At 42.1% G+C, this 23,642-nt stretch overlaps 1 protein-coding gene across 1 annotated transcript in view; it reads left to right on the forward strand.

Annotated features, from left to right (window-relative positions):
• Positions 1 to 23,642, forward strand: part of LOC149459387 (E3 SUMO-protein ligase RanBP2-like) — a gene marked incomplete at its 3' end in the record, with an annotated part of 153,268 nt that overhangs the window by 99,331 nt on the left and 30,295 nt on the right. Inside the window, exons 21-23 of the mRNA XM_089681224.1 lie at positions 13,494 to 13,664; positions 14,378 to 14,446; positions 20,321 to 20,511. Of these exons, the coding sequence (XP_089537350.1) occupies positions 13,494 to 13,664; positions 14,378 to 14,446; positions 20,321 to 20,511 (431 nt within the window). The remainder of the gene's footprint in view (positions 1 to 13,493; positions 13,665 to 14,377; positions 14,447 to 20,320; positions 20,512 to 23,642) is intronic.

Raw genomic sequence — 23,642 nt, forward strand, 5'->3', positions numbered from 1 at the left:
AGCCTGGACAGCTAAAGCGGCCTGCAAAACTCCCCTCACACTTATGCCCTTTCAAAGCAGATGTATTTTTGGGGAGCCACTGGACAAATTGACAAAGATGTCACAGGAAGGAATGTTTACTTCCACAGTGGAAGATTGAACTCTACCCCCTCCCAGGATTCTCTACCTCCTCTAAATGCAGAGAAACCTCTCTATTCAGGATCAAGTTCCTTTCTGTACAAGGTGTGGGCCACATAGCTCACCAAGTCTTCTCCAAAGCTGCCTTCTCATTGAAGTAATGCCCTCAGCCCTAAGAGTGGGGGACATCTGTTAAAGGTCGCCTTTCTGGGTCAGAGACATCTCAGACCTGTGGGTTCAATTGAGGTGCAAAAAAAGAGTTCAAAACTCTGCGCTTTCTTTTCACAATCCAACCAAAAACTGGCCAAGTACAGTCATATGCCTTGAACCATCTGGCATTCCAGGGAGTATCTGTGCCAGTACCCCAAAAAGACAGGCTTAAAGAATTCTAACCAAACCTGTCCATGGTACCAAAGCATAAGGGGGTATTCATCCTATTCTTGACTTAAAGCAGAGTTCCAGCTGAGAAAAAAATGTCGTCAGCTACAAAAACTGTGGCTGCTGACTTTTAAAATACAGCCACTTACCTGTCCCTTAGTCCAGCGGTGTCCTCACCACCACTGGTTTCACTGGCCGTCTTCTCTCCCTGGCGCTGGCATCTTTAGTGTGGGCACGCGGCTGTGACAGCTTGCGAGAAGCACTGCGCTATGTGAATGGCCCCGTAGTTTTCTGGAACCTGTCACGTGTCCCAGAAGACTACGAGAAGGAGGGAGGACAACTGCAGCTTCTGATCGCCTAGCCCCCCCCCCCCTCCCCAAAGGTGCCAATACTTAATGGGGAGCGGGGGACAAAGCATTAAAGCGGAACTTCCCCTTTTGGGTGGAGCTTTGCTTTAATACTTGTCAAATAATGCCTTCTGGAAATGCAGTGAGAAAAAGCCATTTTCAGTTTTTCACACTGCCCTTTGGCATATTATCTTTCAGAATATTCACAAAGGTCCTAACATCTTTTCTTTCTCCTCTCAGAACTCAGGGCATCCAAGTCACAGGATGACCACCTTCTGAAGAACTCCTGTTTTAGCTGTCTGCAAACATCCATTCAGATGGCTCAGGCTTTTGTTCTGGTAATCGTTTTCCAAAATCTGTTCTCCAGGCTTTTCTTAAATACATGGGTCTGGTCCTGGACACGTCCCAAGCAAAGGTTTTCCTTCCAGAGAATAAAATTGTTTCTGCACTGATGCTTGAAAATGGAGGCTAAAGATATGCAGTTAGGTCCATATATATTTGGACACAGGCACAATTTGTTTTTTAAGGTATTTACCAAAATATATTCAAGCTATAGTTCTATAATGGATATTGGTTGAAAGTGCACAGTCTCAGGTTTAATTTGAGGGGTATGTACATCCAAATTGGAGGAAGGGTTTAGAAATTACAGCTCTTAGGAGTAGCCATCCCCCCTCCTTTTTTCAAGGGACCAAAATTAATTGGACAATTGAATCAAAAGCGGTTTCATGGCCAGGTGTGGGCTACTCCGTTATTTCTTCTTCAATTGAGCAGAGAAAAGGTCTGAAGTTAATTCTAAGTGTGGTATTTGCATTTGGAATCTATTGCTGTGAACCCACATCATGCATTCAAAAGAGCTGTCCATGCAAGTGAAACAGGCCATTGTAAGGCTTCAAAAACTAAACAAATCCATCAGAGAGATAGCAGCAACAGTTGGGTACATTCTGAGGAAAAAAGAACTGGTGAGCTCAGCAATATAAAAAGGCATGGACGTCCACAGAAGACAGCAGTGGTGGATGATCGCAGGATCCTCTCTATGGTAAAGAAAAACCCATTCACAACATCCAGACTAGTGAAGGATACTCTCCAGGAGGTGGGCATATCATTGTCAAAGTCTACAATCAAGAGAAGACTTCACAAGAGCAAATACAGAGGGTTCACCACAAGGTGCAAACCATTTATAAGTCTGAAATGCCAGATTAGACTTTGCCAAAAAAACATCTAAAAAAGCCAGACCAGTCTTGGAAAAGCATTCTTTGGACGGATGCAACTAAGAATCTGTACCAGAATAATGGGAAGAAAAAAGTGTGGAGAATGCTTGGAACAGCTCATGATCCAAAGCACACAACATCATCTGTAAAACATAGTGGAGGCAGTGTGATGGCATGGGCATGCATGGCTTCCAGTGGCACTGGGTCATTGGTGTTTATTGATGTGACAGAAGACAGAAGCAGCTGGATGAATTCTGCAGTGTTTAGAGAGATACTGTCAGCCCAGGTTCAACCAAATGCAGCAAAGTTGATTGGACAGCACTTCACAGTACAGATGGACAATGATCCAGAACACATTGCAAAAAGCAATCCAGGAGCTTTTGAAGGAAAAGTGGAATATTCTGAAATGGCCAAGTCAAACACCTGATCTCAACCCAACTGAGCATGCATTTCACTTGCTGAAAGTAAAAAACTAAAGACAGGCCCACAAACAAAGAACTGAAGACAGCTGCAGTTAGAGCCTAGCAAAGCATCAGAAAGGAGGAAACCCAGTCTTTGGTAATGTCCATGGAATTCCAGACTTCAGGCAGTCATTGCCAGTAAAGGATTCTCAACAAAATATTACAAATGAACATTTTATTTTATTATAGTCAATTATCCAGTTACTTTTGCTCCCTTGAAAAAGGGGGGATGGCTACTCTTAAGAGCTGTAATTCCTAAACCCTTCCTCCAATTTGGATGTACATACATACCCTCAAATGAAACCTGAGTGTTCACTTTCAGCCCATATCCATTATATAACTACAGCTTGAATATGTTTTGGTAAATACCTGAAAAAATCTAAAATTGTGTCCGTGTCCAAATATATATGGACCTAACTATATTGTACAATGAGTTTCTCCATGAATCTCCTAGGCCTATTGATAGCATTCTTCAAGGATGTATTTTTCGTCCAAATTCATTAGAGACCTTTCCAATAAAACATCTTGTCAACCTGGAACAAGCATGTTCCCCTCGACCTGCCCATGAACCTTATCCAGCCATGCAAGGAATTTCTAACTAGGTGAATTTCAAGCCCAGTCTTAACATGCTGGAAAGTGATAACAGCAGACACAAGCCTTTTAGGCCATGGAGGAGTGTTCCAGTTCCTCACTGTCTAGAGAACATGGTCAACTGTGAAAGCCAAACTTCCCATAAACATCCTGGAGCTCAGAGAAATGAGAATGACTCTGCAAGCCTGGACCCCCGTTCTGCAATGACATTTAATCAAGAGTTCTCTCAGACTATGCCACTGTTGTGGCATACATCAACCATCAAGGGAGCACCTGGAATCAAGCAGCCTTGAAAGGAGCAATCTAGACAGACAATCTCATGGACCAAAACTCACTGTCCAGCGATCTCTGCAGTCCACACCCCTGGCGTGGATGGCTGGAAAGCAGACGACCATAGCTGTCACCATCTGGATCAGAGGGAATGAGCGGTTTATCCCAGACATCTTCAATCTGCTAGAAATTATGTGTGTAGACATTCCAGCCTCCAGGAATCAACAAGCTTCCCCTGTTTGTGACCAGAACCATGGATCCTCAAGTGTTTGTTTTTGGATTCCTTGATGCTTCCCTGGTCTTCAGACTAACCTTTTCACTAGTGAGAATTTTACCTTGCTTAGAGAGAAAGGGAGCAGAAAGAGGGAATTCTTATTGCACAAAATTGGTCCTGAAGAACCTGGTACACAGACATGCTCTAATTTCTAGCAGGTGACCACTAGGCTCTTCCCAACAAGCCACATGTGCTAGGCTCTCTATTCCATCCCGCTTCTCAATCTTTAACTTTAATGGTATGGAGGTTGAAGCCCAAGTCTTTAGAGATAGAGTAATCTTGAAATCGATTATTCCTGCTTTGCTGAAAGCAAGAATAGCCACTTCCAGAAAGATCTATTAGCGTATATGGAAATCCTAGTTTGCCTGGGTTGAACACTGGCAATTTCATCCCAGAGATTACTTTGTCGGGTCTTTACCAGAATTTGGCCTTAAGCACTCTGTAAGGATAGGTTTGCAGGTTTCAGCTTTGTTCATTTTTTTTTTTCAAAGACCTCTAGCTTTGCTCTCGTGCGTGTGTGTGTGTGTGTGTGTGTGTGTGTAAAAAAAATTAAAAAACAATTTATCAGGCCCTCATTGGAGCACCCTGGGCTTCCTTGGGATCTCAGTTTGGTTCTCTTTGCCCTGCAAAAATCATCCTTTGAAAACCTTAAGAAGATTCCTTTAGATGATCTCTCCTACAGTATAGCCTTTTTGGCTTTTGTCACATTTGTTAGATGTGTTGCTGATTTAGTGGCTCTCTTATAAGGAACCGTTCATCTCTCACGATGACAGGGTAGTTTTACGCCTAAGACCATAATTTCTTTATAAGGTGGTATCGGCCTTTCACCTCAATAAGGACATCCTTATGCCCTGCTCCAAGCATCCACAGGGAATCTCTTCTAATTGCCTGGATGAAGTCAAAGCCATTAGAGGCTACCTCAAAGCAACAGTTTCAATCAGACAAACTGATTCACTGTTTGTCCTAGGCCCAGGACCTCACAAGGGGACACCCTGCTTCCAAGTCCACCATCACTCGATGGATAAGAAATCTGATCTCCTCTAGGTTACACTCAAGTGCAAATCTCCGCCTGTGCTTTTACGTGCCCATTCCACCAGATCGATGGGGGTTTCCTGGGTTTTCAGTCACTAGGTCTCTGTAGCCCAACTTTGTAAGGCCACCACCTTGTCATTTGTTCATACTTCTACCAGGTGGTTGTCCATTCTTCTGGTGCAGCTTTTGGCTGCAATATTCTTGCAGTGGCATTCTGAAGTTGGGTCTTTTGCCCCCTTTTGGGTCTGTTGGCACGTTTCGGTTTGCCTAGCGGTTGCACACTCCTCTTAGTCATGGCTTGGGAGCCTCCCAGAATCTATAAATACTTTGCTTGTGTCCTGTACTGTACGATTTAGATGAACAGAATTGGGACTTACCTGTGAATTCCATCTCTTAGAGCAGGGGTCTCCAAACTTTCTAAACGAAGAGCCAGTTCACTGTCCTTCAAACTTTAGGAGGGCCGGACTGTGACCAACGGAGCAGAACATGGTATTAGGGGGGAATAGTTTCTCATTATTGGTGTCAGTGGGAGGAATAGTGCCCCATCATTGGTTTCAGTGGGAGGAATAGTGCCCCATCATTGGTTTCAGTAGGAGGAATAGTGCCCCATCATTGGTTTCAGTAGGAGGAATAGTGCCCCATCATTGCTTTCAGTAGGAGGAATAGTGCCCCATCACTGGTGTCAGTGGGAGGAATAGTGCTCCATCACTGGTGTCAGTGGGAGGAATAGTGCTCCATCACTGGTGTCAGTGGGAGGAATAGTGCTCCATCACTGGTGTCAGTGGGAGGAATAGTGCTCCATCACTGGTGTCAGTGGGAGGAATAGTGCCCCATCACTGGTGTCAGTTGGAGGAATAGTGCCCCATCACTGGTGTCAGTTGGAGGAATAGTGCCCCATCACTGGTGTCAGTGGGAGGAATAGGGCCCCATTGTCAGTGTCAGGAACTATGCCCCACTGTTGCTGACAGTGGGAGGAATAAGGACCCAAGGGCCAGATAAATACAGGCACAGGGCAACATCCAGCCCCAGGTCCGTAGTTTGGAGACCACTGTCTTAGAACAATGTTTTTTAACCTTTTTCCAGCCAGGGCACCCTTTAAACTTAAGCGTAATCTTGAGGCGCCCCATTCTAATATGTAAAAAAACTAAATAGTGCAGGCTCCACACATGTAGGACACCCCACATTAAAGGTGATTTATTCTTACAAAGCAAATACACTTTTGCACACTGATAATGACTAGTGTTCCAGCATTTCGCCTTCATTTTCTCTACCCCCAAGTACCTAAATTGGCCCTTGAAAGGGCGGTAAGGGGGTCAAACAAGGATACTGAGCAGGAGCCGGAGTCCTCATTATCAACCTATGGCATCAATGGTGGTTAGGATGCTGGCAGCTGGCCCTCACAGTGCCCAAGGTTGTAATGTTGTACAATGATGGGTTTATGTAACAAAAGGCAGGCTTAATCCACCTGCTGGCTTGATGACAATTTTTGGGCAATTTTATGTATTTTGCCAAGGCACCCCTGAAGAACCCAGAAGCCACCCTTGTTAAAAAAAGGCTCTTAGTGCAGTGGTCTCCAAACTACGGCCCGGGGGCCGGATGCGGCCCTTTGCTTGCCTTATCCGGTCCTTGGGGCACTTTTTCTCCCACTGATACAAGACACTATTCCTCCCACTAACACCAACAAGGGGGCATAATTCCTGCTACTGACAACAGTCACTATTCCTCCCATTGATACCAACGATCGGCCACTGTTCCTCTCACTGAAACAAATCACAGGGCACAATTCTACTTTCTGACACCAACGATAGCCACTATTTCTCCAACTTGCACCAAGAATAGGGCACTATTCCTCCCCTAATGCCAAAGATGCATTGTTTACTCTCAATGAAGCAGGACAATTTCTACTCCCAATGGCCACAGTCTGTCCTCCCCTAGAGTCTGAAAGCCAGTAAACTGGCCCTTTGTTTAGAAAGTTTGGAGACCCCTCTCTTAGAGTATAGTGCAGGACACAGTCCATCCTACCTTCCATTCCTTGGTTACTCTGCATTACCTCTACAAAATCGAGGACTTGCGGAATGGGATAGGATTATAAGGGAAGTGCCCAGGGGAAGGGGGGGTCCTTGAAAGCTTTTCCAATAGTCACCTGAAGGTATGAGCCTATAAACCAGGGTCTATGAATACTGTGCCTGTGTCCTGTGCTCAGATATGGAATTTACAGGTAAGTCAAAATGTCTTTTTTTTTTTTTTTTTTTTTTTTCCCGTTACTTAGTTTAACTTTGTAACTTTGCCAGAGCCTGATACTTCAAGGCGGAATCTCATGAGTTTCTACCTATCGGCTATGTCTTTACCTCTATACTCAGTAGTAAGCAGACACTGTGAGGGAAGACATTTGGAAGGCCAGCAGCAGTAAGATTTCAGGAGACCTCTGACTTTCTGCCTCCTAAATGAAAGTTGTCCTATTTCTATCCTGACTGGTTCTTTTTAATCCTAATGCAGCAGAGAGGTTTGAATTCCGTTTATCTGTTTGTGAAATGGCTTTCCAGAACTAACTCTCGTCCATGTTTGGGGTTTTTTTTTTTATTTTTTTGCATGGCACCAGCGAAATACACATAATTTTTTTTGTTAAAAGGTGAACTTATCCTTTAACGTTGACTGGGCCAGCAGATGAGGGGAAAAAGCTCCCCAGCTAGGACCCTGATGGCAATAAAATCCTGCTTTTTGACTGCTTACGCTTAAATGGTAATATACAAAGAGTGTATTTCTTTTGTGCAAAAACAAAAACTGTGCTCTGGGTGATCACGTGGTTTTTGGACTCTGCGTGGCAGGGCTTGGCATTTTTTTCTTTTTCAGCACAGGACTTTTGGGACACTTCACTAATTTTATCACTATGGATGGACTTTTTATTATTCACAATTTTTATATATCGGTTTTTGACAGGATTTCGCATATATATTTATGCTTTTGCATTGTTGATTTTATATGGTTCACTTTGCATGGAATTGGATTTTTTTTTATTGCTCTTGAAGAGTTTGGTTGGCACATGTGATCAATTGACAACTAATCGCATATTTATGGTATAATTAAGTTCAAATTAAAGGAAAACTTTTTTTTTTTTTTTTATGTTTTGGATAGAGTGGTGAGAGATTTTACTGCTGTCTGTGCCCCTGCTATCTATGCGGTCTGTGCCGCCATTAGAGAGATTTACCCTCTGTTTGTCCTGTTTACCATTGTCATTGAAAGTAAAGGAAAATCCCAAATTTTGAGTTCACAGAGAAGTGATAGAGGGGAAATTTTCCAATTGGGACACTAGTTCTGGTGACCTGGGGTCCCCAAGAGATTCCTTTTGATTTGCAGGGATTTCTTCACTTCCTGTTTTGGCTATGGGACATAAAGCAAGGGTTAATACCCCCAATGGGACACAAATAGCAGAAAAAAAAAAACCGACAGGGATTATGACCCACCTTTTACTGTATCCAAAATGAAAAAAAAAAAAGTTTTGGCAATAGCAAATATACCCATGGATTTCACTTAACTTTAATGTATCAACACCATGGGTTTATGCACATATAGTTAATGTCTATGCATTTGCACATTTATTGTTTTAGCATCAAAGACATTTTGTCATTGTATGACTACTGTTCAGTCGGATAGTCTCTTGTCCATTTGGCACAGACCACGGTTTACTATTGCTAGTTTTGTGCCTGTTATTTTTCATAACCTGTAGATTTGAAGTGGATCTGTTAAAAATAATAGGACTACCTATGCTGGTCAGATGGGGTTAAATTGGTTGAAATTATTTATAGACTTGCTACATTGGAAAATATATAGTATTAGATTTTTCTGTAAAATGCATACTTTGTGGTTATTTATGAAAATGTATAAGTTATTCCACTAATCCAGTCATGTGTGTAATGTGCTACATTGGCTTATAGTCATACTCCTTTTTTTTTTTTTTCCAGCATTTTTTACCTTGGTGGTTAATGTAGCTGTATTTGCATGCAAATAATGAACTATCTGCACTGTGTGAAAAGTTCATAGGTTGAAAGTCTGTTTCACCTAGTGTTCTCTTTTTATAACCAAAGATTGAAGGCTGTGATGGCTTGTGTTCCAATCATACAAAATATATCCCACTGTGTGTGTTGGTAGTGTTTTGCATGCATAGATAATATAGCAGGGTGCAGAGACTAACTGTTTTGCTTCACTCATAATAAAGTTATTGCTTTAAACAGGGTTCATTTTTGTTCTCCAAATACCAGCCTATTAATAATGCATAAACAAAAAATGGCTTTTTTTTTTTTTTTTTTTTTTTTTTTTTTTTTAGTGATCCCAAGTGCATTAAGAATAGTATATTATTCATTCATTTTGTATTATCTGGAAACCCAGATGCTGTACAAAAGGGGTTATTTTTAAGTAAAACTGTCCAATGTTAGGGCCTGTGTCGATGGGTTTTTGATGGCGTAAGACTAATTTTTCCTGCTCCTACAAGTTTATAGAAATGCAAAACTCAATTGCAAGTGAAATGCACCTGTCTGTGAATTCTTAATCATCTTGGGAAATGTCTCAAGCCCTAATTCTGTCAACAGAGGCCCGTGCCCTTAGGGGCAGTTCACACCACAAAAGCACACTCTGGATGCATTTTTGCTTACAGTTCACACCACACTCCTTTCCAGTACGTTTTGCTGTGTTTCAGTACAGTTCAGTGCAGAAAAAATGGAGCATGTTCTGCTTTTCTTTTTTTTTTTTTTTTTTTTTTTTTGGAATTGACTGCACTGGTGTGAACCAGGGCCATTGGAATACATGGAAAACACTGCACATGCATTTTTGATGTGGACAAAAAGGAACCCCGGATGGGTTCCGGTTGCGTATTTGCTTACAGAACAAAAGCGCACTGAACTGCATCTAATGTGAACCAGCCCTAACGGCTAGTTCACGCCAGGTGCAGTCCTGTGTGTTTTTGATTTTATTTTTCTGTAAGCAAAATGCATCCGGAACCCAACCAAGGTTTTTGTTTTTTTTTTTGTGGTGTGAACTGGCCCTTAGTGTGTTGGTCTTTTGTTTTATTTTTCTAAACTCTGCAACTGGTCCCCCAGCAGATAACCTGACGGATTCAATCCCGGTTTTAAGACGCCTGCAGGGAAAAGAGGGACTTTGTCTGAAAGACCGATGTATGTTCAAATAGGAAATGTTTGTGTCTATATACCCTTACTGTCAGATCCTAGCTGAGCACTCTTGGGCAAGATGTGATTAGCTGGAAAGGAATTTCAGAGCCAGCTACAACTGTTTGTTTTTTTTTTTTTCTCCTCCTCCATTCCCTTCAGAGATAACCTGGTACTCAGATACTTGGATATCCTCATTCCCCTGTCTGTTTTTTTAATCTGTATAGCGACTCTGCTTTTCATTGTGGTGATTTCCATGCTAGTGTCCTGTGTGCTGCATCTGCATGAAAAAAACATGCTTTAGTTTTTACTGGTCGACTGGCAGCTGTTTACAAATATATCTCCTTTGTTTTTAGGATGTTTGTAACCACGTGCTTTGTTAATCTGCTTTTATTTAGGGTGCATGCAGTTTTAAGAGTCCAGGCACAGTTCACCCCCCCTGGTTCCGTTTGTGTAGTGTGAGTGCTCCGAAACTGTGCCTGGGAGCGGTTAAGTGTACCATGCCCAAGGCCCAGGTGGTCCTGGGTACAGTTTACCTGTGGTCCAGTATGGTTTGCTTCAGTGTTGGTGCAATCCATGCCTGAGCATAGCACTCTCCATAGATGACTAAGCACAGAAGCAAAGATCACTGTAGTTTGGTTGGCAGAAATGATGTAAATGTGCTCAGGAACACTTGCTGATAGCCCAGTGTGAGTGCAGATGAAAAATGGAAGAGGACAGTTTAACTCAGCATGGTTAGTTCTATGGTTGCACCGATACAGATATTTGGTATTGGTGCTGATACGGAGTATTTGCATTAGTACTTGTGCAAATGCTCTGATACCCAAAACCAATACCTTTGCAGTGCAATTTGAGCCCTTATTAAATGGGCTCAAATCGCACTGCAAAGCATCATTTGTGATTTGAACAGGAATGTGGTATGATTCCAGTCCGAATCACATGTGGTCTCCTGCACAGCTTCTGTGTGAACACAGGAGTAGTGCAGGAAACCTCCCTGCATGACTGGTTCCACCAACAAAGCTCCGGCTCCCAATCCCGACTGCGGACATCAGTGGCCTCCTGCCTCTCCCCTAGCTTTGTTCCCTTCTCCCAGAGGTGGCGGTCTTCCCTGCATCTCAAACCGCTGTCTCTCCGTAGCCTCCAGCAGCTTGAGACATCCACCATCCTGTGCTTATAGTGCAAGTTCACCTTTACAGAAAATTTGTAAGGTGGCCTTACACTGGACCCCTGGCCCTGCTGTACCAGGTTGCTGCAATCCCCCACTGTCAGACACTGAAAACATTCTTCACCAGTCTGGGGATTTGAAACCCCCATGGCTTTCTCCCCTCACAGTGCTGACCATATGGGCTAGATGGCTTATGATTGGTCAGCGTCGTCCGTGTGATGTTTCTTGAGATCTCAAACAATTTAATATTTCTTAGAGCGGTGGTCGGCAACCAGTCGAGCGTGAGCTGGTAGATCGCAGTCTCATCCCAGCGTGCCAACTCGCAGTTGACAGAGCTGCGCAGGGAAGTGGTGAGCTGCTGGGAAGCTATCAAAAGCCAATCCTAGCCAAGAAAGGCATTCCCTGCCCTGCAGCACGCCCTTTGCTCATGTCCCTTGCTGTGGGGCTACGAATGTCTCTGCCACGCATAATAGCTTCAGAATGATAACTTGACCAGGTTCAGGCTCTTGTCCGTAGGTGCCTGAGCTCATCCCTGGAGTGTATTGTGCTGATCCCATCAGGCCCTCCTCTTCGGTGCTTGTGTATGACGAATTGTAGGATGGTTGAGAGGAGGGCCAACTGGGATCAACACTAGAACAGATAGATCTGCCACAGCAGCTTGCTCTGCTCTGCATGAGGTAACCATTTTTGTGTAATCCTATGCCACCCTGAAGCCCCCAGTGGTGTGCCCTACTGCTTGACCTACTACTGACCTCTGTACGCTGCCCTACCTACCTCTGTATGCTGCCTGACCTACTACTGACCTCTGCACGCTGCCTGACCTACTATACTGGCGAGAACAGAACAGCTAGGCCTGAAACTAATCAATCAAGTCAGCCTTCAGTACCAGATGTTCTGACTTCATGATGTACTACGGCATCGGACTTGAGGGGATGAGCAGTTACTCCCCAGACATGAAAAAATTGTGAATGCAGAGTTTCTGACTGCAGCTAATTTTTAAGATAGGCTAGATTTATATTTATACAGTGTTATTAGTTTTAGTATATTTTTCTACAGTTTCTCCATACCCTCCTTGTCCTTACTTTTTACAGGGGGCTTTCTGGTTAACTACTGCTACTACTAAAAAAAAAAAAAAAAGCTGCACTTTGGAGATCTTTGATCTCTTCCATGGTGTTCAGGTAGATCTCCAGCTTTCAAAGGTCACCTACTCCTGTCTTAGAGGTAGTGGCGCACCAAAATGAAAATTTTGGTGCCAAAACCAAAAACTCAGGATGTATTTGGCCAAAATTTAATTCATGTGGCTGGCAATCGTGCATTGAAGTCACTAGTGGGCGTTTTTGCATTGATGTCAATGGGGACATTATTGTGCATGAAAGTCTGAGACACGATTTTGCATTAAAGTCACTGGGGGGCAGTTTTTGCATTAAAGTCAACAGGGACGTGATTTTGCATGAAAGTCTGTCAGACACATTTTTACATTGAAGTCACTAGGGGGGTGATTTTTGCGTTAAAGGGACAGAGTAGACATCGATGGCTGACAGGCACCACTCTGCTCAGAGCAGCTGTGAGAAATCCGTGGTCATGTAACATCTGAGGTCTGACTCTTAGGGTCGGCCGAGAAACGGTGCTGCTTTCACCTAGGTAGGTAGAAATGGGGGGGCATACTTCTCTTTTAAAGTCGATAGGGATGCAACTTTGCATGAAAGTCTATGAGACACGATTTTGCATTGAAGTCACTAGGGGACATTTTTGCATGATAGTCTGAGACGCTACTTTGCGTGTATCGGCACCTTTTTTCCTATTGGAAAAATGCAGATACCACTATTTTCGGACAATATTTTTGGGTCACTGATATATTGGTACATGCCTACTTAGAGGTTTCATCTGTTGTTTTTTACAGTATAATCAGTATAATACTATACAGTATACAGCAGTACCTTTTTTTTTCTTTCGTTAGCCATAAATCATAGTGCGAAGATGAGCGATAAAATATCCCAACATTTCCAAATCAATATATATCACCATAGCACCTAATTCTTGAATAACATTTTGTTTTTGCTAAACAAAAACTGTGTTGCACAAAAACTGCCGAAAATATATCAAACACCTCTTCAACATTCCTATTTTCTCAGCATTGGACACAAGTCTTTTTGCTTTTGTTTTGAAGTGGAAGTGCTTTATTTTTTTTAAAGTATGATATGCACCTATCAACTACTTTAACAGCCACTTTAAAACTTCAAATTCAAGTGCCAAATAACATATTTTTTTATTTTAATGCTTGAGATATATCAGTCAAATTCTCATATATATCTTATATTCAGTAGGGCAAGAGAAATGGCTTGACTAATGTTCTTTGACACCTTGCTTATTGAAATGTTATATTTCCTACTAGCAGCTTAACCATTATGTAACCCTTTATACTACCTTCTACTACGTATCCCTGTTGGTGGTTGCTTGTTTGTTAAATATTTTTCTTTTTTATTAATATTTTCAGCAAAGAGTAGTAGTTCTCTTGAATTGGACAGCTCCCCTGATGTGCTTTTTGTGTATGAGTTGACTCCAACAGAAGAACAGAGAGCACTAGCAGATCAGCTGCTACTTCCTCCTACTTTCTTCTGCTACAAGAACAAGCCTGGATATGTCAGTGACGAAAATGATGTTGATGGTAACTTCACATTTATGTGGATACAAAATTTTTTGTTAAACTGCTTGATATATTGTGGCTCACGCATCAGACTCCTAAACAAGTTACATGCAGTATGCATTGACTTACCTTTTATTTATTTATTTCAGGTACTTATATAGCACCGTCAATTTACGCAGTGCTTTACATATATATTGTACATTCACATCAGTCCCTAACCCTCAAGGGGCGTAAAATCTAAGGTCCTTAGCTTACATTCATACATACAAATACTAGGGACAATTTAGACAGGATCCAATTCACCTACCAGCAAGTCTTTGGAGTGTGGGAGGAAACCGAGTACCCGCAGGAAACCCACACAGGCACAGGGAGAACATGCAAACTCCAGGCAGGAGGTGCCGTGGCTGGGATTCAAACCAACGACCCTAGTACTGCCAGGCGGAAGTGCTAACCATTTAGCCACTGTGCTGCCTTTTGAGTTGCCTTAATGTTTACTTGATAAAGAAATGCAGGCTGGCTACTTTCCTTACACCCATGGCGTCCTTTGTTATTACTCAAGAATAAATTAGGACTGTTTTGGTCCTTGGATTTAATCTTGCTTCCATCAATTTTTTCACCTAGTGAGGCAAATTGGCAGCAGTCACTCATGTCTGAATTTGTGTTGCATTATTCTGTGTGCACGTATTTAGGTGTTAACCAGTTGATTTAAATAACAATTTTGCTCTTTTGTACAGATGAGGACTTTGAGGCTGCTGTTAAGACGTTAAATGGACAAATTTATGAAGAAGATAAAAAGGTCAAAGGTATTTATTGCTAAATAAGTGTGTAAATTATTGTTTGGTTGAGAACAGAAACTGTTCTTGTACCTTTAGGATAGATTTAATCTATTAGCACTGAACCACATGCATACAGTGTTTTTTTTTTTTGTTTTTTTTTCCCTTGCACATGCATGCCTATTAGCAGTGTAACTAGAATTCAGATATAAAGGATTTCTTTAATAATAAGGCTTACCTGTATGTACAGTGAATATCTCCTAGGCACGATTTAGCAGCAATATTAGCTGTTTCACAAACCGAATTTAAGTCGCTGAATGTAGGAGGAAACTCTTAGCCTTCATTTGCACTTGTGCGTTTTTCTGCTTGCTTCCCTCTGCCTAACTATGCAGAATCACATTATTTTCTAATCGTGCCTATTTACACTTGTGTCCTATGCTTTTTTATTTTTCATGTTCATGTGTTTGCGATCCCATAAAACTTAATTGGAAATGTTTGGAAATGTACAATATGTGTGTGTGTTCGCTTGTTTTATGCCTGAAGAATTTCTCACCTCCTTTAGAATTGCACTCCTCCCCTTGCCAAGCCTGGGAAACCATCTACTGAAGCTTGAAGGCTCATTCACACCATACGTGCATGAAAACTGATGGAATCTGATACGCAGATTTCACTTGCAGAGAAATCCGTTTTCATGCGTGCTTCAAAGAGTTTTATACAGGTTGCAGATTGCTGCACAGAAAAAAATCTGTAGGTGATACTAGTGTGGTGTGAACAGGGCACATAGAGAACAATTGATTTTGTTGTGCCCATGCAGAACGCATGCAGAAAAACTGAGGTCTCTGCACCATGGTGTGAACAAGCCCTAATACTTGTGAAAAAAACAGTAAAAAGCTGCAGTTAAAGTAAAACTAAGCCCATCGTTTTTAATGGTTTTCCAAATTGGTTACATTCAGGGCATGCTGTGAATAACTGCCACATTTTGCTTTTGCTGTTAAAGTGTAACTTTACCCATAACAACTTGATAAAAAAAATAATGTTCTTTAGCAAGGAACATACATTCCACAGTTAACCACTTTCCCGCTGCCCTATAGCAGAAGTACTGCTACAGGATGGCAGGGCTGTGCAAACTCGTGTGTGTGTGTGTGTGTATATACGTAATATGCATTTCCAGGTAGGGGGCACACGCGCCGCTGTTGGCGGCTAGGGATGTCAATCACTGGGTCCCAGCTGGCACTCTGCAGTCATCAGGTAAAGCTGACAGGGGAGAGACCTGTGTGTAAACAACTCAGGTCTCTCTCCTATCAGCATGGACATGCTGTTTTGTATCTGCACAGCAGAGAGATACAAAACAGCATGTCTCCCTAGTAAAACACAGCACACAGTTAACCCTTTGATCATCCCAGATGTTAACCCCTTCCTGCCCAGTATCAGTACTGACACTGATCACTGTATAGACACTGGGGATGTCAATGGCAGGTCCCACCCAGTGTCAGAATGCCCACCACAGTCCCGCTATAAGTCGCTGATCGCCGCCATTACTAGTATAACAAAAAAAACCACAGTATACCGCCATTTGTAGACGCTATAACTTTCACGTGAACCGATTTACACGTATTGTGATTTTTTTTGTTAGTAAAGACATGTAGCAGAATACGTTTTGGCCTAAATTTGTGAAGAAATTAGATTTTTTACATTGTTTTATTGGATATGTTTTATAGCAAATAGTCAGTAGTCACAATATTATTTTTTTTTTTTATTTCAAAATTGTTGGTCTTTTTGTTTATAGCGCAAAAAATAAAAGCCCGCAAAGGTTTTTTTGAGAAAGAAGGACATACATTTCATTTATGTACAGCGTTGCATGACTGCGCATTGTCAAAGTCTGCAGGGCAAGTGGTTAATTATGCTACCAAAGTTAGTGTGCCCTGCAATTTGCCTCCAGCATTGCTCCTGTTTTTGCTGGAGGCTGCTGTATTGCTAAATCTGAGATCTAATGACAAGCAGTAAATTATAAACCAAACATAAACCCAGCGATTTAACGGTTTAAAAAAAAAAAAAAGTTACATTCCTGGAATGCCAGGATTGCGAACTGTCACATTTACTTCCTCAACCAAACTGTTCAACCATCAAATGGCTGGCGTCATAACTGATCACACGTGCAGCAGCATGGCAGTTGCAGATCAAACAGACAAAAATAAAAATAATGCAATTGGCGCAAGAGAATTTGTAGTGGACATAAGGTTCACTCAGCAAACCTTAAACAAAATAATCCAGTAAACAGAAATTAAGATATATAATCGTACATGCCAGTAATAAAGGGGCAACAAGTAGATGATGCAGCTTTAGTGGTGAGGAGAGGGAAGGGGGGAGGGGAGGGGGGTAGGGAAAGGAGGGGAAAAAAGGCCTTGTGATGCAAACAGTACTGGATTGAGATAGATGGTATATATATGTGTATACATATATATACAACGCTGCAATGTAGACACCGTCGTGAGGCTTGCACTTTCTAGAGTAAACCGGACTCTGTGGTAAATGGAGAAGAAAGAGAAGTGCGCCAGACTAAGTGCAGTATGAATATAAAAGTTTATTGCACACAAGATTATAAAAACTCACAAGACGTGGGTAGATATCAGGCATCAATATATAAGGAGGAGGATGTCATCTGTGCTGCACCTCACAAATGGATGGCTGTAATGTCAAGGTGTTGCGCCGCGACTCCCGGTTACTGCGCCTGCCATCCTCGCTTCCTCCTGTGGGACCCGCCTAGAGCGCCAGCCACGCAACACCTTGACATTACAGCCATCTATTTGTGAGGTGCAGCACAGATGACATCCTCCTCCTTATATATTGATGCCTGATATCTACCCACGTCTTGTGAGTTTTTATAATCTTGTGTGCAATAAACTTTTATATTCATACTGCACTTAGTCTGGCGCACTTCTCTTTCTTCTTCCGCAGATCAAACAGAAGCTGCTTCCTTGGCTGTAAAGGATAGGAGGGTTTAATTTAGCTTCAAGGCTGTCAGCAGATTGGCCTCTACAAATTTGGCAGTGCCTAAAAATATAGAGAACTGAGCATGTGCATAGCAGGATGTGACAGTGTATTACTGGATTTTACACAGGTCAGGCACTTATTTTTAATGTTTTACATATCTATACCTTCAAAAGGGGCCAGCCTGAAGTGTTCTAAAGGGCTTAATTTTCTGACTAAAGTTCCACTTTAGGCAAACTGTCAAGCCATCAAATATTTGGCTGGTGTCATAACTGATTAGAGATTAGGATGTCAGCTTTTTTTGGCTTTAAGGTATAGCGGGATTTAGTTCTGCTTTAGGAAGTTTTTGTAAAGTGTACCTAAGGGATATCTAAAACTCAAGAACATATATTTTATGAATTGCAGTTTTCAGCTTATCAGCCCTTAGATGTGGTTGCTGGGTTGGTTTTCTTTTTTCAGGCTAAGTAAATTTTTAACAAGTACAAAAAATACCTGCAGTATTCTTGTCACTTCCTGTGAATTTAAAGTGGAACTTTAGTAAGAAAATTAAGTCCTGCTAGATAACTTCAGGATGGCTCCTTTAGAAGGCATAGCTTTGTTAAACATTAAAATAAGTGCCTATACCGTTTAAAATCCAGTAATCACTGTCTCACCCGGTTCTGCACATGCTCAGTTGCTACTGTGCCAAAAATTGTACAGGCCAGGACCCAGTGATTTCTGACAGCCTAAAGATTTAATACTGCTCAGGGAATCTGGGCTTCAGCAAAATGGCAGCCTCCAGCAATTAGAAATCGGAACAATGCTGGAGGCAATTTACAACACATACTAATTTTGGAAGCATAATTATTCATGTAGCATGTATGTTCCTTGCTAAAGAACGTTATATTTTATGAAGTTGTTATGGATAAAGTTCTGCTTTCACTGAAATATCTGACATGGTTTTAGCTTTCCCAGATATGATTCGAAAACTATAGACGATGTATATACGATGTACGAGCAGACAGCTTACACTGACATTCTGCAGGTGTCCTGCATGGCACCAGAGATCTGCTGATCGTGGATGCAATGCTTTTTACCAGCAACAAAAAAAAGCATTTTATTATGTACCGTATTTTCCGGCGTATAAGACGACTGGGCGTATAAGACGACCCCCTACTTTTCCTGTTTAAAATGTAGTGTTTGGGCTATACTCGCCGTATAAGACTACCCCTCTTCCAGTGCACACCAGTGGGAAGAATCGTGCCCCATCATTGGTGTCAGTGGGAGGAATAGTGCCCCATCATTGGTATTAGTGGGAGGAATAGTGCCCCATCATTGGTATCAGTGGGAGGAATAGTGCCCCATCATTGGTATCAGTGGGAGGAATAGTGCCCCATCATTGGTGTCAGTGGGAGGAATAGTGCCCCATCATTGGTATCAGTGGGAGGAATAGTGCCCCATCATTGGTGTCAGTGGGAGGAATAGTGCCCCATCATTGGTGTCAGTGGGAGGAATAGTACCCCATCATTGGTATCAGTGGCAGGAATAGTGCCCCATCGTTGGTGTCAGTGGGAGGAATAGTGCCCCATCATTGGTATCAGTAGGAGGAATAGTGCCCCATCATTGGTGTCAGTGGGAGGAATAGTGCCCCATCATTAGTATCATTGGGGGGAATAGCACCCCATCATTGGTGTCAGTGGAATAGTGCCCCATCTTTGGTATCAGTGGCAGGAATAGTGCCCCATCATTAGTATCATTGGGGGGAATAGCACCCCATCATTGGTGTCAGTGGAATAGTGCCCCATCTTTGGTGTCAGTGGGAGGAATAGTATCCCATCATTGGTGTCAGTGGGGGGGGGGAATAGTGCCCCATCGTTGGTGTCAGGGGGGGGGGGGGAGGAATAGTATCCCATCATTGGTGTCAGTGGGGGGTGGAATAGTGCCCCATCATTGGTGTCAGTGGGGGGAGGAATAGTGCCCAATCGTTGGTGTCAGTGGGGGCAGGAGGAATAGTGCCCCATCGTTGGTGTCAGTGGGAGGAATAATGCCCCATCGTTGGTGTCAGTGGGAGGAATAATGCCCCATCATTGGTATCAGTGACACCAATGATGGGGCACTATTCCTCCCACTGACACTTGCTGACCCCTGTTGCAGTACGGTGCTGCTGCAGTCAGCATATGTGGTTGCAGCAGCACCTAAGCACGGTACACTTACTTGCATCTCCACTCGATTTTCGCGGGGCCGCTCAGCTCCGCCTCCTCGCCGGTGATTGGCCGCCTGTGTGCCTTTCCTGAGCTACAGTTCTGGCGGCCAATCACCGGTGAGGAGGTGGAGCTGAGCAGCCGCGTGAACATCCAGTGGACGAACCGAAGGAAGGAGCAGCCGCGCTTCCTGGACTGGATCGTCGTGGGACCGGAGCCAGGTAAGAGACAGCAGCCCCTGCCCACCCCTGTACTTAGTTTCCCTTCTGTTAGAAGGGGGGGGGGGGGGGGGAAGTGTCAGCATGCCGTTATCGGCGTATAAGACGACCCCCGACTTTTGAGAAGATTTTCAAGGGGTAAAAAGTCGTCTTATACGCCGGAAAATACGGTATTTATTTTTTTAAAGGTGAACTTATCCTGTTAATGTACATCCATCGTTAAGTAAAATGAAAGGGAAAAAGCCCCCAAAAAGTGAACACATGTAGTTACCACATTGTGAAGGATTGGTTAATTGTAATATGTTCAATTTTTTAAATTTTAGGTTTAGATTTGCTTCTAATCCTTGCAATGTACCTAACTGACCTGTAGAGGTATTTTTAATTTTACCTACAAGGTAAAAGTTTAATATAGCAGTGGAAAATCGCATCTTTGCTATAAGCAAAACCAATTGCTAATATTTCTAACCATTTAAAAAGTTTTTTTTTTGTTTTGTTTTTTTTTTTCCTCACTCTTTCAGGCCAAGGGCAACAGCATGCTAAGGAGATGGAATGTATAATTGTCTGGGAAAAAACTCCCACACCAGAAGAAAAAGCCAAAGCTGAAAGCTTGAAATTGCCTCTAACCTTTTTCTGCGGTGTGAGCAGTGACACAGATGAAGACAAAGACACTGCTGAGGACTACGAATCAGCCGTTAAAAAAGTGTCTGAAGTAAGCACAACACTACTTGCCACTTCCTATAGACCCCTTGGCAGTGAGCATTTCCGCTCATGTGTAAAGCAGTGGTGTGTGTTGGCTTTGTGCAGCTTGCTTAATGAATTCTCAGGAGATATCCTACACTTGCTTGCATACCCTGTAGAAGTGAGCATAGCATCCCTTTTAGCAAATTTAAGCTAATTTCATATCCAGATATTGAAGTGTACGTAAACGGATTGGTATGACTTGTAGTTAAAAGTGCAAGCTGCCATCAGTCTATCTACCTATGTTTTTAATTCCTGGGACCAATTGTCACTCGACTAAAGCTACCTCTATTCAGTTGTTTTCAAGCGTTTAACCTTTCATGTTGGTGAACAATGTTTCGATTTTGGCGGTTTGATATTTCCATGGGTTTTGGCGATAGTACTGCCTTTGCTGCTGTTTTTTATTTTGTCTTGTTGAATGAGTGACTGCTTTTTTAGTGTTCTGTGGAGCTTTAAAAAGTTGGTATGTCTAATACTTGAAGCTGTGTGGTAGTCATTTCACTCTTAGGCTGTATTGGGTTGTTACTGTCAGCATTTGTATTTTTTGTAAATGTTTACTGAATTCATGTTCATTCAGTGTTATTACACAAGAATAGTACATATGTATTTAACTTTTATACTGTCAAAAATGTCATCGTACTTCATGCTGCAATTAACAAGCATTTGGCTTCTGTGACACTTTATTATGTTTTTGAATGTTAATGTAATTTGTTTTCTATTTAAAGTGGTTATAAATCTCTGACATGAAAAGTGAACAAAGAATATCCTTATATAGTGTGTATTTGTCCCAATCCAAAGCACTGACTGTGATTTTTGTTTGCAATTTGGTTCTACTGTTTTCTGTCTGTCAGGCTGCACAGACTCCAAGGGATGGGAACTGGCAGGGGGGCCTCCAGCGCACTCCCTGTGATTGACAGACTCAGCTTTGTTTCCTATGAGATTTTGTAAATGGGGATGTTTTTCTTCCCTCCACTCAGGTCTCAGATTGCATTCAACATTTCTCTCTAAGATGTGTAGTGTGTGACATCAGATTGCAGCCCTCTGCCTCTGGAAGCTTATAGTGCTGTTTAAAATTCTGGACTTTTAACTGATGTAAAGAGAGGGCGGCAGACAAACTGGTACAACTTATGTAGGATCATCTGTTCCCGTTTGTGTATCACCTGATGTTAGTCTCCTCACTGGGTATATGAAAGGTTTACAACCAATTTAAAGCTCCTTTCTATGGGCTTTTTAAAGCTGTTTTTTCTTTGGGCAGTTGCTTTATTAAAATTGCATGCTGCTAAAGCACCTTTAGTAAATCAATTTAAAAGAGAAGTATGGCTTTCATTTTTTTTTTTCCAATTATACTTTCCTAGGTGGATGCAACATCGGTCCGATCTGTTCCATCCGGCTGGTCATGGCTGCTGGTCGCTGTGTTCTCACAGTTGCTCTGAGCAGAGAGCAGTGACTGTCACTCCCCCCTGTGGGGATGGGGAGGGAGCGGCTCGCTGAGAGGCTGAGCTAGGTGCTGCTTCAGACTCTGGGGTGGATCCTGACTTTAAAGTCGGGATCTTTACCCAATCTGGACCAGCTTAGTGATTTCAGCCCACTGTCAAATGAGAACAGGTCACAGGAGTGCACAACAAGCTGCACTCCTGTGATCCTCAGGAGAAGTACAGCCGAAAGAGCTTTGGCTCTACTTCACACATCCCTATTTCTCTACTTGGCTTTGACTTGCTAGGGACTTCCTTGAGTTGGTTATACACTAGTAGAATTTTGTTCAGAAATCATGTTTTGAACATTCATTCACTTTTCTAATGGTCAGTAGGGTCAAATCATATTTTCAACTGCAGTGATGTGAAAAATCGAGGCAGCAGGATGGAAAATGTTTCTTGCACAAACTTTCTATCGGTGAGTTTGATGTTCGGTCAGTGAAGTCCATTGATTTCAAAATTGAATGTTAAAAGCAAATGAAACTCCATGAAGTCATTGCATGTGCTGAGAATTTTTCATGAATGTTCATGTGAACATTCGTAGAAAAGTTTGAAAATCTACTAGTGTATGGTCGTCCTTTTTTTTTTTTCTTATGCAGGCCATAGATGAGGAGAAAAACGGCAGATTTTCGGCCGATTAACGAACTATCGGTCGGTCTAAAAAACTTACCTGACCACCAATTATTACGAAAATCGGCCGATTAATGAGTAACCTATAACGGGAAATGATGTCATTTTGTGGCCTTTGTGATCCTTTTTCGGAAAACGATCGTTCGTTTTTGACCATCAATGAGGATAAAGTCGGGCGTTTTTCGAAAATTTTCCAACATCACCGATAATCTGAAAGTCCAAAATACACGAAAAACGGCCGACAAAATCGTCCACTAACGATAAGATAATCGGCCGGTTTTATTTTCGGACGAAAAATCGGCCGTTTTTCTCCCCATCTATGGCCTGCATAAGAGTTAGTGTTCATGGCTGTCGCACGAAACACAACTGATAGTCAATGAAATAGGATGTGCTGTGTTTTATTTAAACATGTCTCAATAAGATCAAAGTCAAAACTCAAATATTGTGCTGCCTAGCTTTCTAAACTGATCAATAATGTTTAAAAAGGAGAGAGCGCATTCTGTTTTATAGTGATACCATTTTCTCCTTCTCGCTCTGATTGTATTACTGTGTATTATTGCATCCACAGAGTTGGTGGTAGGCAAACATCTAGTAGATAAGTTATCCATTTAAAAAATTAAAGGAAATGACCACTATATTGAAAGTGCTTTTTGACAACAATTGACAAATCTCTAGAGCCAGGTTACAAAAATGTCTAATAAAATTTCAGCTGGCATCGGTCCCTTGGGAGTTTTTTGCTTTTGTCAGTGGCAGATTATCTTTGACTGACTTCCAGCTGCTTGAATTGAAAACTTCTCACATTAATGGCACATGTTCAAAGGGCGAGACTGTCTTCTTTTATTTTTTTTTAAAGATAACCATTTCTTTTTCCTATTTGTTGTGAAATAATGCTGCAGTCTTTACTGACCTGTCAATAAAGACCTTTTCCCTACCCTGTGCTTTGCTTCTCTTCAGTTCTGTTCCTACTTTTTTTAATCAGTATGCATGTCTTCAGTGTTTC

The sequence above is a fragment of the Staurois parvus genome, unplaced genomic scaffold, assembly GCF_062004578.1.
Source record: "Staurois parvus isolate SC_StPar_1 unplaced genomic scaffold, SC_StPar_1.0 ptg000262l, whole genome shotgun sequence".
NCBI lineage: Eukaryota > Metazoa > Chordata > Amphibia > Anura > Ranidae > Staurois > Staurois parvus.